At 40.7% G+C, this 16,714-nt stretch overlaps 1 protein-coding gene across 1 annotated transcript in view; it reads right to left on the bottom strand.

The window, feature by feature from the left end:
* The window catches only part of igdcc3 (immunoglobulin superfamily, DCC subclass, member 3), a 73,608-nt gene that overhangs the window by 35,674 nt on the left and 21,220 nt on the right, over nucleotides 1-16,714 (bottom strand). Inside the window, exons 3-5 of the mRNA XM_039795792.1 lie at nucleotides 840-984; nucleotides 603-733; nucleotides 245-382 (exon numbers count right to left, since the gene is read on the bottom strand). Coding sequence (XP_039651726.1) covers nucleotides 245-382; nucleotides 603-733; nucleotides 840-984 — 414 coding nt within the window. The remainder of the gene's footprint in view (nucleotides 1-244; nucleotides 383-602; nucleotides 734-839; nucleotides 985-16,714) is intronic.

The raw sequence follows: 16,714 nt of genomic DNA, 5'->3' as shown, positions 1-16,714 counted from the left end.
CTCCACTGTATCAAATGTACATTACACAATGCAAGACAAAGCTGTGCTGCAAAGAACATACAAACACAGAAGGACACACAGCACACAGGACCCACACAAAACACTCTGATTTCACATGCAAGAACACGGACTGAAATTGTACTTCGGTTGAGTGACACATTCGTCAAACACAAACACGTGAAAAATTCTACATATATGCACCTTCCGGGGCCTTTTCTTTGATCTGATCAGGCATTTTTCTCACCTAGTCTGCTCCAAGATACGATAGGCCGAGGGTATCCGGTAGCAACACACTCCAAGATAGCAGTTTGGTGAACAGTGAGGGTGAGGTTTTCTGGACCGACCACTATCATAGGCTCTTTGTAAACAGATGACTGAGAGCCTGGGAAAAAAAAGAAAAAACAGGGGTGAGGGGAGATTAAGATGGGAACAAGCATGATGGATGGCATCCTTTAATTGGATTTCTCGAGGGTGCATTAGCTCAATATGCTGCTATCTCTTGAATCAGGCAGAGAAACAATAGGTTTGGAAAATCTCAGGAATATGCTGGGTAGATAGCCTGCTCATTGTATGTAGATATGAAATAAATTAAATATAACAACCTGAAACAGTGAGGAGTGCCTCTATGCTGTGTTTCACTCCTGCACTGTTATGGGCGACACAGCAGAACTTCCCACTGTCTTCCCCACGCACTCCTGTAATCTGCAGAACACCTGTGGGCAGAAGAGTGTACCTACAAGATAGAAAAAAAGGAGACAAATACGATGAGACCTGGTAAATGACCGATAAAGTGCTGCCATCTCTAATAAGTGTCAGGCCGTGATGTGGCTTGGTCCAACCTCTCGTCCTTGGTGTCCACCGGACGGCTGTCTTTCTCCCAGCTGATGAGGGGCTCTGGCAGACCATGGATCTGGCACTGGAATCTAGCCACACCGGACTCCTCAGCATGCACTGACTCTGGTTGGACATGGAAGTCTGCCATGGCTATAGAGGGAGGGAGAAGGGGGGTATTAGGTCATGATATCACAACACAGGTACAGGGCAACAAGCCTGGCTTACAGGGAAGACTTTTTGTTTTCTTGAAAATAAACAACACATCTATCAAATCAACAAAGGAGAATGGAGAATTCCTCTGACACATTTATGTTGTCCTTGACTTTTCTTTTTGTTTCTAATTTAAGAAAGTTAATTGACAACGGAAGGCAACTTGAAGAGATGCAGAGTATATTTCATACAAATATAATGATATAGCTTCTTTTTTCAATGAGATTATGTGAGTAATGAGGTTTTGATCTGAATGTTGTTCAAAGTCCTACATTTATTAGAAAACTTTTTGAAAACCTTCCCTACAAATGTCACAATGAAGTTATAGGAGCCAGTTCTGCTCAGGAGAAGACGCGACACATGTACAACTGTGTCTGAGTCATCAGTTGCTGAAGGTGATCTCTACATACATATGTAACGAATAGGGCATATGGATTTCCTGCCATATGTTGACATTTAGTATTTAGGCCAGGCATGTTTTTAAAAATGTATGCTAACACACACATCGCCATATAGCAAAACCAGTATCAATATCCATACAGGGAGCCTCATTCCGCTGCACTTCACATTTCCACTGCCGGCAGAACAACAGCGGCATCAAAGGTGGAGCGAGCGACAAACTCAATTAGAGAGAGTCCCTCTCCTTCCACCGATCTCCCACCTTCTTCAACACAAGTGTACTCATTAAATGTCAACCATAATTAAGTTGGACACAGGAGGACTTATCTAAACACTGTTAGCATAACAACAGGCACGGACCCCTTATTATTGCATAACCTCCTGCTCTTCCCAAACTGTGGCCTGCATTAATTCATTACTTACAGAACGGGAAGGAAGTAAGCAGCACTATACAGGAGGCTTATTTATGCCAAGGACATGCTTGGCTGTCGTCTGTTTGTCCTTTCACTATTACACTGTTATTTTGTTCCCCCGTCTTTTTCACTGTATTTTTGCATTGAATCTTTTCTACTGACAAGCCATTCATATTTGAAAAAGGTTGATATAGAGACATAATACCGTTTAAAAGGTTTTAAATTTAAATAAAACATTCTTGTTAATGGACTGAGAGAGAGAGAGAGAGAGAGAGAGAGAGAGATACTTCATTAAGAGTGGCAGTACTTTGGAGCAATGTGGCTGCACCAGTGGTCTACTGCTAGGATTATTCCATTTCAGAGCTAATGAGAAGCGTGGCATTCTCCAACAAGACTTGACCTTAGATCTCTGAATGGATGTATGGAGCTCTGATGAAAATTTAAACATGCTAGTGACAGCTCATTCTTCCTACGCTTGAGTTCTCTGTGAGAAGAGAAAGCATTTTTACGGTTTCCATTGTTTTGTATCAATATAAATAAGGACCAAAATTTCTGACTGTTACTCAGCCTGACAGTTTTCTGGGACTCATATTTTTTCTTTTGCCTCTACTATGAGGCCATGCTTAAACAGCTGTATATCTTGCTGGGGTAATTCTGCCTAAGTGCCTATCTCAGGGGTCCAACTGCAATTTTTCCACCTGGGACCCACAACCTTCTAGCCATAAAACATTTTCTACCAACCTCACTGTGAAGCATAAATGGCTTAAAAGTCACAGAGAACTTCAGCAAATGTATCACCAAACCTCTATTATAGCACATATACAGCTCTTTACATGTTCTTTAGATTAGTTATTTAGTTTCCTTTTACCACAGGGAACTGTGAGTCCTAGAATATTCTTCTCTGTCACTTCCATTTACTAAAGTTGTAAAGCACTGAAAACCTTTGCAAACTTGTCAGAAATATCAAATTATTGTTTATTTCACAAGACAGAATATTGGCCCTTTAGAACATTTTCATGGGTTCTCACTTCGTTTTGGGACTGAGCGCTGACAAAAGCAATCAGCAAAACTTTCTGTCTTAGCCTGCTGTAATACAGAGCCTGGGGCTGATGCTGGCAGAGTGTAGCATCAAATGAATGCCCTGAAGGCACTGCCACTGCATAAAGGTTAGGAGTATCACACTTTATGTGTATAGCACTTTTAATACAAGTAAATGTACCCCCCCCCACCCCCACAACACACACATACACACACAAATATATATTCACACAACACAAGATCCCTCCCCCTGGCTCCATTCACCCACCCCTAAGGCGATGAAAAAAGAAGAAATTCATTAAAAAACAGGATGATGAGCTGAGTGAGTAGTGAAACAGCTAGGAATCCTTCAGAAAACAATACAGAAAACAAGCAGCTTAGAGTGACTGATGTGATCAAAGATGCTTGCTGTCTTGGAATCCAGTCTCAAATTACTGTAAGATACAGACACACATGCACGCACACTGCTGTTTGAACTGTCCATGTGTATTGGGAGCACTGGGAGCACATGGAAAGAGAAACAAAAAAAAATTGCCCTTGAATGCTGAGGAACAAAGGAGTTAAAAAAGGAGGACCATTGCCTATAGGAACTTTCTTGTGCATCTCTGCCAAGTAGTCATGGTGTTCGCTGATCTGGCAGTTGTGTATGTCCGCAGACTCAACCCCCTGCTAACGGGCCCCACCCTTGGCCCTCATGCATAAAACATGTATTCTCTAGGAGGCCCACGTCCCTGTGACTATCCCCACACTCGTAGAATCAGACACAATTAGAGGAATCACAATAGGGTTACATATGCAGATAAAAACGTACAGAAGCAGAGAGACTTGTTCACCGTCTGTGCTGGATGTAAAGGAAAACAGCCGTTCGCAATCTGCATTGTGCATGTGCCTTCTATTGTATGAGAGGTTGCAGAGTCAATCTAAAGTGGTATAGCTCAGCTACAGCACATACATATAAGCAAATGCAAAGAGCTGCTTCAACAGAAAAACAACTGCATCTATCCCCCCTCGATGCTGCAGGAAAAAACACATGAGGCACTCTCACTCACACAATGCCCAGCCCCAACATACATTTTCCTCTATTGTTTTTCACTCTTCCTTTGCTATGAGTTGACAGACACTCACACATGACTAAAGACTGTCCACTACCAGCATGACACTGTTGGCTTAAATGGAGCAGGTCTAACTTACTGCAATAAGGGAGAAAATGGTTGGGGTGCATACTAAAAAGAAATCCATACACAAGTGCACAAGGAGGACATTGCTCCTTGAACATATGTCTGATGGTTCCTCTGTGACAACCACAAAAGAAGAGTGAGTGAGAGAGTAATATGAAGGAAGGTCACAGACAGGAAATGTGAAGCGCGTTGATTTAGACGGGTAGCTGAGCTGTAAATCAAGTCATCAATAACCAACAAGTAAGTGGTACTGCCCGAATGTTTGTTTTAGAATTTACAACCAAATTGTTCAAATAGGGAGCCAGAAACAGGCAGAAATTAACATCAAAATTTCACATGCTGAAAACTGAAAGATGAAATATGACTCAACCAAGTGCTGATGTACTGGTACTGATTATTAGGTTTGAGGGCCAATGACGAGCTAAAAGGGCAGTCAATATTTTATTATTTCCCCATGCTTCAATTCTACACTACTGGTCATTACACACACAAGATATATTTAAGATGGTGGAATTTGTGCACTTTCCATGTGAGCAACTCATATCTATCTAATGAAGAAATGTAGATTAAATGGTGATTATTTGAATGACCCCTAACTGCATTATTTTTTTGCCTAATGGACCATTAGTAATGATCCATGTCTTTAATGTTCAATTAAACACACACGCACATGCATGTACACACGTGCGCACACGCACGCACACACACACGCACGCGCCCACACACACACACACACACACACACACACACACACACACACACACACACACACACACACACACACACACACACACACACAATCAACAGAGAATAATTAACAAGGTGATTACAAGCCCACACTGCAGTTTTCTGTGACAACAGGGACCAAATCAGCCAATCTGATGAGACATTTCCACGTTTTATTTATTTATTTTCTTTTACATACCTGTGTTTTTTTTTCTGGGCTTGGGATGATTCATTGATATGACAGAGGTAATGATGCCAGTAGACGTACATGCATCCTACAGCACCATTCAAACATGCAGCTATGGCGTTAAGCTTCAGTGAACCTCCATGTATAAATGACATCTCCCTCCCTCATATCTTCCCTTGCCTCCAGGCCACCCCTCACTCTACAGTACATTTCAACCGCTTGCTCGGCTCTTCATTGCACCCCTCGCCCCACCCCCATGAGCCCTCTCAGGCCTGTGACATCATTAAGCACATGTTGTTCAAGCAACGGCGGCTATGACTGCCGTACCCAATCCACCCCCACTTCGGTAAACCAGTAAAATAGAGATGAGGCCCATAAATAATGGAGATGGTGTACATTGCTATTCCAGCGTGGAGAGCCCACACTTCAACAGCCTTTAAATAGGCATCCCTAAAATAGCAGGTCCCTTTGCTTGGACCCTAGAGATGGCATTTTAATGCAGATGTGATATTTTATTATCTCCCTACCCCGCTAGTCCTCCTTCTCCCCCACCTTGCGCTTAAGCCTGGGCACTCCTTGTTATCAGTCTGCTGGTTCGTGGTGCGTGATGCTTATCACCTACGAAAGGAAGGTCTTCCTCTGACATTCACCCACCTCCTTTTAATGTTTTGGCACATCAACAGCTTCTTATGTCAGTTCCTGCACGAGTCAAAGCATCAGTTGAGCTGCATATCTGCATATCAGCCTTCTCAGCTGGCAGATTTAAGGATGTACATGAGGTCAGTAAAGCTCAGGAACCAGACCTATTGAATTTCATTTCAATTTTATTTATAGTATAAAATCATAACAAGAGTTATCTCAAGACACTTTACAGATAGAGTAGGTCTAGACCACAAACTATAATTTACAAAGACCCAACAATTCCAGTAATTCATTTATGTTAGAAGCTCTCCAGACAAAATACCTGTAATATGCCTTACATAGCAGGAACTTAGAAGCATGCTTTATTGTTATTTGTGATAGTAGTTCAGCTTTCCATTTAACACTTTGTTTTACTGTATGATAAGAAATACATCTCCTGTCATACCTTATGTTTTTCTGTTGTATCTGGCTATATGATCAGTCTTTACTCAACAGGAACAGGTGGTCGTCCAGTGGACACTTTGACTTCACATGTTGTAGGCATGGATTGTCTATTTTAATGCAACTATGCAAAGAATTATTCTTTAGGATAGTTTACTCAAAAATAGAAATATAAAACTCATGGTGGCGCTAGAGGAAAAGTCAGGGGATGACCAAAGTCATTAGGATTCATCCTCTGGGAAACATGGATGTCTGTACAAAATTTCCTTTTCATCCATCCAATATTTGTTGAAATATTTCAAATAAATATTTCAGTCTGGACCAGTGTGGTGGACCAACTGATCGACCCACATTGCCATCCACAGAGCCACACCACTGGTGTGACTAAAAACTATCTGCATGATCACCTACATGTATATGGGTTTTGAAAATAAACAATATTGAATGGTGTGCCCTTGTTTCAAATGTAAAGAGAGGACGGTGAGAAGAATGTGACGGCACATCATGAATCAAAGACTCAAACACCAACGGATGAATCTTTTGGGCATATCAGAACACACAGATCAGCTAAATGTCAACCAAAGAACACATATATCCTGTCCACTTCAAATACAAACCTATTTTTTCTTTTCATGATTTTCCAGCCTTGTCTTCTGTGATTTCCTCCTATTTGATTTTCTTTAACTCACAGCTGAACATGACCGATTTTCTTACTTTGCCCCTTTTTACATTACAAAATAGTTTTGACTAGAACTTAATAGCTTTTTCTGCTTGTGTTGCAAGCTTGTTTGCATTAGGCTTTACTGTGGTGTGATTGTCCTTAGTCTGTTGTGTTGATCAATACTGTGGAGCTCGTGCGCACTAAGTTAAATATAGTAAGATTGATGGCTGCTATTAAGGCTCCCTGTAGAAGGTGTAGGGACACTTACCACTCACAATAATGCTTAACATTCTCCTCTGTTTAACCTAGGAAGTTAATGAGAGGCAACGATATGCTGAGTAACCCGAAAAATAGTAACGCCTGTACATTATAATGCAATCCAACATAACAGTTCTGTAATTAAAACTACCTTTGTAAAGATAAGAAATGTCCCAGGGCTGTAGCACTTGAGTCTGGACTCAAGACGTTTTTCTATTGTCTGGGACTTGTCTTGGATAGTTGGTATTTGGAGTCGGACTTGTCTCAGACTCGTCAAATATTTTAGCTAAACTCGACTGAGTCTAGCACTATACTGTTTTTGTTTTCAAAAGTAACTTTCTCCTTCAAAACTAAAACATTGTTGAAGCGTGCTTGTTCAGAAAACAGATGTTGGTTTAATTCAAAAAGTCCATCTAGAAAAGGCGTTGACAAACAATCAATCAATACATTATAAAACTATATATAAATAATAAACAATCATAAATTGCAGACCTATTCATGGATTTTGCAACATGAATGTGAATTGTGAGGGTTTTCAAATATTTAGCTCCTACATACAGTAAATATAGTAAAGCAATTTAGTTGTTTATATTCATCTGCTTAGTATTAATTACATAAAGCAGTATATTGCTACTGTTAACAGTTTGGCGACTCAATAACATTATAGGCTTGTCTACATTCATTACAGTCATAGCATCCATTATTGTACTGCCTGCTTAGATGGCCAATGCTGAACAAACACTGAAACTGAATAATTAGATCTTCTTCAGCACAAATACAAAGTTAGCTATCACTTGCTCTGCATCAGCTATTAGTTGTAAAGTAATTAAGGTACGAAGATATATTAAGCTTTTTGTCACACAAAGAGAGTATGATGGGAAGGCACATTCTACACTTTCTAGTTGTGTTTTCCCTCCTAACCTCTCAACCCCAGGCACAAAGCCTAGGCCTCTGGTGCCCTGCTCTGTTCCTGTGTCTCCATCACACGCCTTACTCATGCACCACTTCAAGCCCCCTCCACCCTCCACCCCACCCCATCGTCCCTCCGGCCTCTTCTCCTCCCTCTCCAGCACCCTGTGCTCATGCACTCTTGCTCTGCCCCAGTAGCCCCAAATCTCCACACTAAGCATCCTACACTCACTTTAGCATGCAGGCCCTAATTAAAGAGAGACCCATTAAAGCACAACAGATGCTGAAAATTAAGGGATTATTTAAATGATTCCCAGTCGCGGCTTTGAGTAAGATTAGAGACAAGCGTGAGAGTGAGAGAGCTGGGGGAGGACAACAGAGAAAGGAGGGTTAAAATAACAGACAAACCAGTGCCATGAAAAGTAGCCTTTCATTTAAAATGAACTGCCAGTGTTTCTCCTTGTTTATATTGTTTCCTTTTTTTAATTAAAAAAAAAGTGTTTAATATGTTTGTGCATGCAGAGACTCACAAGCAACAAAGAAGGGATTTGACGTGTGAGAACAAAGAGAGCGCACATTTTGTAACATTTAAGGACTAACTAGGCGTAAAACTGCGTACTTATTAAACAACTTCAAACATTCCCTCATTATTATCAGAGACATCACTCAAAAGGACATCTTTTCGACTTTCCAAAGCCCTCACTACTGCCTATCACATAATCTAGTTTACTCTAGAACACAGAAGTCTTTCTCTTTATCATGCAACATGCAGGTGGGCCCAGGACGTCCAGCCACTAGCGTCTCATGGCTGTCCATCCTGTGCATCCTCTCTGAAACACCCACACTCTACACTGACAAACACCCTGATGATCACCCACAAGTTTGGTGCAAAAGAGAGACCTGACGGACCAGAGGAAGATGAGGACAGAGGACAGATGTGAACTGTTCTGAGAGTTGTGTTTTGATCTTTATATGGTGTCTAGCTATCACCTGAATGTAACTTAGAGACAGCTCAGTGAATGCGCATACTCTCCCATACTGTAACTGTAGCCTGAGTTCTCTACTTGAAAAAATTTGATCTCTTCTTAACTTGCCCGCTCCTTAGTGTGTCCCTGTCAAATTGCCACCTTATTAAGGACACTGCATGTGGGATAGCCCCAGAGAGCTGAAGTCTCCTCAACCTTTCAAGCCTACATTCCTATTGCCTCAGCCAGACAATGTTTTTGTCTTATAGAGGGTTTAAAAAAGCTGCATAATGATACTGGAGTTCTGTTCTGGCCTGTAAAATGTGAGCACCTTGTCTTTCCTCTAATGAGTTTTGCTGGTACATGCAAGGCTCATGGACTCATGGGAGCTGCAGCTGTTGAATGCTAACAAAATAATCAGTATTTTATCTTAAAATAGCGAGGTGCTTTCCCTGTGATAGAAGTAACATACTTTTCACTGCCCAGTACAGTAGTGGGTAACCATTTAACTCAGACTTTGGACAGAAAACATCTAAAAGCCTCTAAAATATAAAGTGGGTCGGGATTTGGGCTCTCTATAAACTGCTGATTTCCTACTTTTCTCTCCTCTTTAACTTGCGAGGTAGCGGATAGTAAATCTTTTAAGTTAATGAAATTCTTTTCTCTTGAGCATTTCAGGGAGCATTAAGCTTTCCTTGAGGGTCTGTGCTCAAAATCAATTGGTGGAAGAATAAATTCACCTACTTTACTCGCACATCCACTCACACACACACACACACTCATAATTCTTAGCACAAAAGCGTCACCAAGACAAGACAACAGAAGTAATTTACCACGCGTATTTTTTTTTTAAATTAATTTTAAAATCATTTAACATTAACATAATTTTACAAATGTTTATTGCAGAGAGTAATGCACCTTAAAAACATTCTGTCACTCTTCTTTTTCACACCTGATTGTTGCTGGGAAGAGGCTATGCCTTCACAGTGCCATTTTCTACTTGCCCAGAGCCCACATATCTAATTAATATCGCCAATACCTCAGCATACAACTGCCTGCTTTAGAATTCAAATGAGATGCCTCTCCCGTCATCCAACCAGTATATATGAGCTCATATCCACATGAATTATGTGCTGTCTTTTATTCAGCTCATTCACTGTACGCCCTCTACGCAAAAGCGAAACCCTATAACTGCTTCATCCCTGTATTGTCTTGTCGCCTTTTTGGTGTTTGAGAGTTTGTAATATTTTTAAACGTTTTAGAGACATCTGGGGTAAGATAACATTTATATTCAAATGGAAATGCCATTAAATTCTTCTTTGGCTCGTCTCCGCCTCTTGTTTTGTGAAGCCAAAAATAAGCGAGGCCCGCAGACAGCAGTGGCTCTGAATAACAACCTGGATGGACATTTGGCATCACAATTATCCTCCAACACTCATTACTTCCCCCTCATTAGAGGACAACTGTTGGGTAGTGAGGCCTGTCTGAGGAGGACAGGATGAATCTCTCCACAAAAGTCTTTCTTTGTGCTGCTGTTTCTTGATCATATTGCTGGTAGAAAGAATATATATACATGTATTTTATGTCTTTTAAACTGTATGTATTTTTTATGTATTTTATTTTTCTAGCCCTCCTTTCCCTTTTCCACTTGTCAGGCCGCCATTGTAAATAAGAACCTGTTAATGACTTGCCTGAAAAAATAAAGGTAAAATAAAAAAATAATATAAAATAAGTCTAGAGAAAATTTTTAGATGAATATACCTCAGTGTGTGAGTGTGTTGTTGATGTGAAAGCGTAGCATGCAGTGTTAACGATGCATCTGACAGTGATTTTGATGGGGGCTGGACTTATCCAGGGGTAGATGGATGACCCCACATCTGGCACTCCCATGGGAGATCTGAAAGACACAGGGCGGGACCGGCCCATGCGCTCCACTGCATCTCACAGCACCCTGAAAACTGGGCTGCCTAAATGCCTGAAACGGCTTTGTAAATCTCCCCCTTCTTCACACACACACACACACACACACACACACACACACACACACACACACACACACACACACACACACACACACACACACACACACACACACACACACACACACACACACACACACAGAGAAGCCTCTGGCAGTTGTAAGAGGGAGATCCAATGTGCCTCAGCTGCATGGTTCCCATTGGGTATATATGTCTCAGTGTCTCTGTTGGTTTCCAAATCCTCACATCACAGTTTCCAAAAATGCAATCCTGTCAAAATTCCACACAAACAAATGAGTGACAACTGCATTTCCAAAATCTCCAGTTGTCCATATTATATAAATCTCCAGTCTAGGGCTGGGCAATATGGGCCAATTTAGTCTATATCATCGACGTTCCACTTCAGGTGCCGTCGGAAATTCCGCCGGATGTCATTCATTTCGGCCGGATGTCCGTTACCTTCCGCTTTCTTTGTGTTGGAGTTTTAAACTCTGGTCGATTTATGAGGACTAATGGTTAACTGCTCCTCAGATCTCTGCAGGGTAAATTGAGACTAGACTAGACTATCTGTCCAATCTGAGTTTTCTGTTGCATGACTAAAACAACCTTGCAGCGTACACGTTCCAACAAAACAAGTTTCTTCCAGAGGCTATTTTGCAAAGGGTGCCGTTGCTCCATGGGGCGTAGTGCTGCCCAAGATGATTGTGATTGGTTTAAAGAAATGCCAATAAACCAGAGCACGTTTTTCTCCCATTCCGGAATGCTGTGTGGACTCGCCAGACCCTCCTCCGCAGTGCTGTGCAGGAACGTCACTCACTTCACTAAAACTGCACTTACAAAAGTGATAAATGATCTTCTACTTACTATTAATTAAGGTTCCACCTCGGTGCTTCTATTACTAGATCTCAATGCACAGCTTTTGACACTAGTGATCATTGTACACTCCTTAACCAACTAGAAGATTAATATGGCATCTCTGGCCTTGCTCTCACGTGTATAAAATCAGTGTGTTTCCTATAATAATCGACTACCATTAACTACTATCACATTTTTCTGATGTGAAATATGGAGTACCTCAGGGTGTTCTTGACCCTCTGCTTTACTCTTTTTATATTTCACCCATAATTAATCATGGAATTCATTTCCACTGATACGCTGATGATAATTAGCTTGTTTCATCCAGACTTGTCTTGTCATCAGGCTGTTGTTTTAGTTTCCCTTCACTGGCTTTCTATCCATGTCAGATCAGACTTCAACAGGCTTCTATGTATGCCCCTTCATACCTGTCTGATCTCCTCAAAAAAATTATATTTCATCCCGTGCTCTCAGCTCTCAAAATACAGGACTCCTGTCTGTCCCCAGAGTTGAAAATAAGTCAGCAGGATACAGGGCCTTTTCCTATCATGCCCCCTTGTTCTCTGGAATAACCTCCCTGCTGACATAAGACAGTTTAACTCTGTTGAGGCATTTAAATCCAAAACTAAAACTCTTAATACAATGTTGGTCTATTCTGTAAACACGACATCTACTGCATGTTTGTCTGTCCGGGAAGAAGGATCCCTCCTCTGTTGTGCTTCTCGAGGTTTCTTCCATTTATTTTTTCTATTCGTTTTGTTGGGGAGTTTTTTTCTGAATCAAGGGTCTAAGGACAAAGAGTATCATATGCTGTACAGATTGTAAAGCAAATTTGTGATTTGTGATATTGTACCATATAAATAAAATTGACTTGACTACATGCATTGTACAAAAAAATCTGAATTAACCAACATAATTAGATGTATCTCCCAGCTCTGGTACATTCTCTTCAAACTAAGCAGCACAGCAAAAGCCTGAGCTGCATATGGCGCTAATTCTTATAGGTGCAATGTATATGTGCCTCAAATCTTCATTTTGGTAGCATTTGAGGTGTCAGTGAAGTTAGCAATCTTTCTATGAGCTGCACACTCTGCTTATCCATGTTATGCAGGCCTATCCTCATTTTAGACTGCTTTCTCTTCTGCCTTTGCTTTACTACCACCTGATCTTTAATATGAGTGGACAGGTAATTAAAGGAGAATTCCGGTCGATTTCAACACGTAGCTCTGTTGTTTGTATTTTGGAGTGCTGTCAGTAGCGAGAAAAACGAAAACAATCGGTGTTGCCTACACCGTGTTATCCTCCTGCTAGCGTTAGCACCCAGGAGACTGAAACCGTTGCAAGTTTTAAATGTGCTTTTAGCCTCTTAACATGTTCTAAATGTCATTACAAGTGCCTACCCATGTGAAGTGATTCCTTCTGAGTAAACACAGTGAATCTGACTGCAGTAGATGTGAAAGAAATGCATAAAAGTTGGGATAATTCAGCTCTGTTTAGTTCCGGTGTTGAGACAGCAAGACGAGTGCTTAGGGACAGTCTACAAACTACAACAGTGAAAAGAAATACAGAAATATTTCAAAAATAGGTATATGCTTATTTTTAAAAAGTAAGTGCTGTAGTACAACTAGCAGGAGACAAGTTATAATTGAGGTACGTTTGGAGACACTACCTTATATAATAATTAAATTAATAAATATTTTTGTATCTCTTTTCGGTGTTGCACTTTGTAGACGGTCCCTAAGCACTAGTCTTGCCGTCTCAACACCAGAACTAAACAGAGCTGAATTAACTTGTGTGCATTTCTTTGACGTCTACTGCAGTCAGATTCACTGTGTTCACTCGGAAGGAATCACTTCATATGGGTAGGCACTTAAAATAACATTTTGAACATGTTAAGAGGCTAAAAGCACATTTAAAACTTGCCCGGTTTCAGTCTCCTGGGTGCTAACGCTAGCAGGAGGATAACACAGTGTAGGCAACACCAATTGTTTTTGTTTTTCTCGCTACTGACAGCACTCCAAATTTACAAACAACGGAGCTACAGGTTGAAATCGACCGGAATTCTCCTTTAATGTTGTTTACAATAAAAACCTTTCCATTGATTTAACAAGATTTAGCTTAGCATAGGACTAATAAGTCGGAGTAAAAAAAAAATCCATATGTTCCATATTATGTAACATACTGTAGAGGAGAATGACTTTGTAATAGTAATAGTAATCTATTACAAACCTTAACTTGGAGTGTTTGTGTGTTCAGGGTGCTGACGATATCCGGCTCAGTCATTTCTGAGAAATTATCCCTTGTTACTTGGATACCAGCCCTGGGACAGACTGTCACTTTTACACTCCGCTTCAAACACGTGGACACACTTATTTACGCATGATGGCTTATACATGGCAAAGGTGGACAGACATGAATGCACTTACTGAAATGCACAAAAAATTGTTTCTGTTTTTTTTTTTTTCTCTCTCTCTCTCTCTCTCTGACATGCATGCACGCACACACACAGACATACAATCACTCACACCCCTCCCTGCTCCGTCAGCTCAACTGACAGCAGTAATGAGTTTCTTCTCTGTGTAAGCCAACTGGCACCCACTCAAGGGAATTTTTCAGGCTGAATTGCAGCCATTAATCACAATCCCGGGTAACACAGTGCCATGAGATGCGTTCGTGGGGGGTAATAGGACTACAACGTAGGAAAGGAGGAGCTTGCGATTGTGACAAAGTCAGAGGGAGTGGACTGATGACGAAGGAATAAGAAAGACCATAAAAAAAGCACAATAGTGCTTCATGAACAAAATTAAAATGTTTGGATTGGTAAATCATCTCCCTCTTGTTGAGAGCAAGCCTGGGGTTTGGCTCATAATGGGCTAAATGGAGGATAAAAATAGGAAGCATCAAAACCCCAGATGTCCTATTCTTTAAATATGAGCTCAATTATTGGGAGGAGAGATGCTGTGACATCAATCATGATCAACAAGATAGGTTGGACATTCTTCTGCCAACCACCGCATGCCTTTAGGAACTTGTAGCAGCTGCACAGACACACATTCATGCATAGGTGTATAGTCCAGGTGCCAGAAAGTAAAAATCCTGCCATGTTTTTGGATCTGCCTCTACATCTAGAACAGGTGTTTTCACTAACGAGCTCATCTACCTGGAAGAGGAGCTGGTTTAGTGATGGTTGGGACAGCTGCTGGACAGGATTTCTACTTTCTGGCACCTGGACTATACACCTCTGCATTCATGTACATGTAAACAGAGAAAGAAATGAAAACGGAAAAACGGAATCATTCCTACAGTGACAGCAACCTTTTAAGAGCATGGAGCATTTATGTTAATGACAAAGAGAGCAGCAGCCATTAATGTATGGAGAACTGGCATCGCCTTGCTTTGTGACGTGAAGACATTGTCACCACTACATCCTCTTGTTAAGACAGCTCTTTTCTTTTTACTGCCTTTTCCCTCCCTCTTTCACTCTATTCAGGCTGCCAGCTGACTGCAGTCACCAGGGATATTACTGTCCCTTGCTGATTTTAGGAACCCAGCCGCCCACTCATCTCCAAACTGGCTAATCCTAATGAATTCATGTTAAAATGCAGTCAGTAACCCCTAGTTCTTCTTGTCGCACATGTGAGCCTCCTCTGCCATGCCTAATGCATGGAGCCTAGTTCACACCAAATCAGCAGGAAGAATAACCACAGAGGAAGAGATGCAGAAGAGGAGAAAAAAGAAAGGCAAGTGCAGACACTGTCATAACTACTTAGTGTTACAAGACAGTGGGTGAGAAATGAAAGCCCTTTGTCTCTGCCTCTACCTACAGTGTGTGTGTGAAAACAAAGACACTGTATTTGTTACGATGGCATATCTTTTCTATCAGATAATGAATTAAAATTTTCAGCACTTGAGTAAACAAAGAGCCGCTCTGGATTTACATAAATTGAGAGAAACATTTTTTTCTATGGAAAAAGAAAGGCCCTAGCAAATGCTACAAAGACAACGCCTACTGTATAGTTTATTTCATTGTTCAAAATCCTTTAAATAAAATTCTTGTCAGTTAATTAGGATTATCAGTTAGTGCTGGATTAAACTGACTAATTGTAGTTCCAATCAGCTCAAAACATAAATTTTTGGTTACCTCTTTACTACTGTTGGGTCTGATAGTTTGCATAGATTACCTTTGGCCTGCGACTAACGATTATTCTCATTGTCAATTATTTTCTTGATTAATCTTTTTGTTTATAAATGTCAGAAAGTGACATATTCAAATTGCTTGATTTGTTCGATCTACTGTTCCCAAACCAAAAGATATTCAGTTTCCTGTCGTATAAGGCAAAGAATAGTAGCACATCCTTACATTGGAACCAGGAAATAGTTAGGCATTTTTGCTTAAAAAATTACTCAAACTATTCATCGATTATCAAAATATTAACCCACTAATTCTCTGTGAAACAACTATCTTTTTAGCTAGTCCACCTGTTCTGGATTTTAACATTTAACATTTAACATTTGAAGGAGCTGAGTACAATACATCAGTTAATGTTTTGTTTTTTTCTACTGACACTAAATGACTATTTTTACCATACAATATTGTGATACAGTATGTTACATAGTAATTTACCTGACTAAAAGTCAACACCCGGGTGTTTCTACAGTAAGCACTCACATATGAATGCTTCTGTACTCTGCTTTTAAATATGATGTAAAATAATAAAAACACAGAGGTTGACAAAGAACACACAAGCACCCTGTAGTGCTAGCTCTCTCTGACTGTCATGCTGTCCTCTTCGTCCATTCCCTGCAGTGGATGGGAGGAGCTCTACCAAAGGCTGTCAGACATACGCACATATCACTGGGCTCTCCCAACCTGCCATCAGCCAGCTAACCCTCTAAAACTGTCTTCCCACTCACAAATAATGCCTATGCTGGAAAATGGAGAGGGCTATTACACTACTAGCATCATGTTTCATCTTTTCACGTCGAGGCAATGAAATGGTCCGCCTTACGACTTACTAA

This window comes from Perca fluviatilis, chromosome 3 (genome assembly GCF_010015445.1).
Source record: "Perca fluviatilis chromosome 3, GENO_Pfluv_1.0, whole genome shotgun sequence".
NCBI classification, from domain to species: domain Eukaryota; kingdom Metazoa; phylum Chordata; class Actinopteri; order Perciformes; family Percidae; genus Perca; species Perca fluviatilis.
This window is presented reverse-complemented; position numbering and strand designations above follow the sequence as displayed.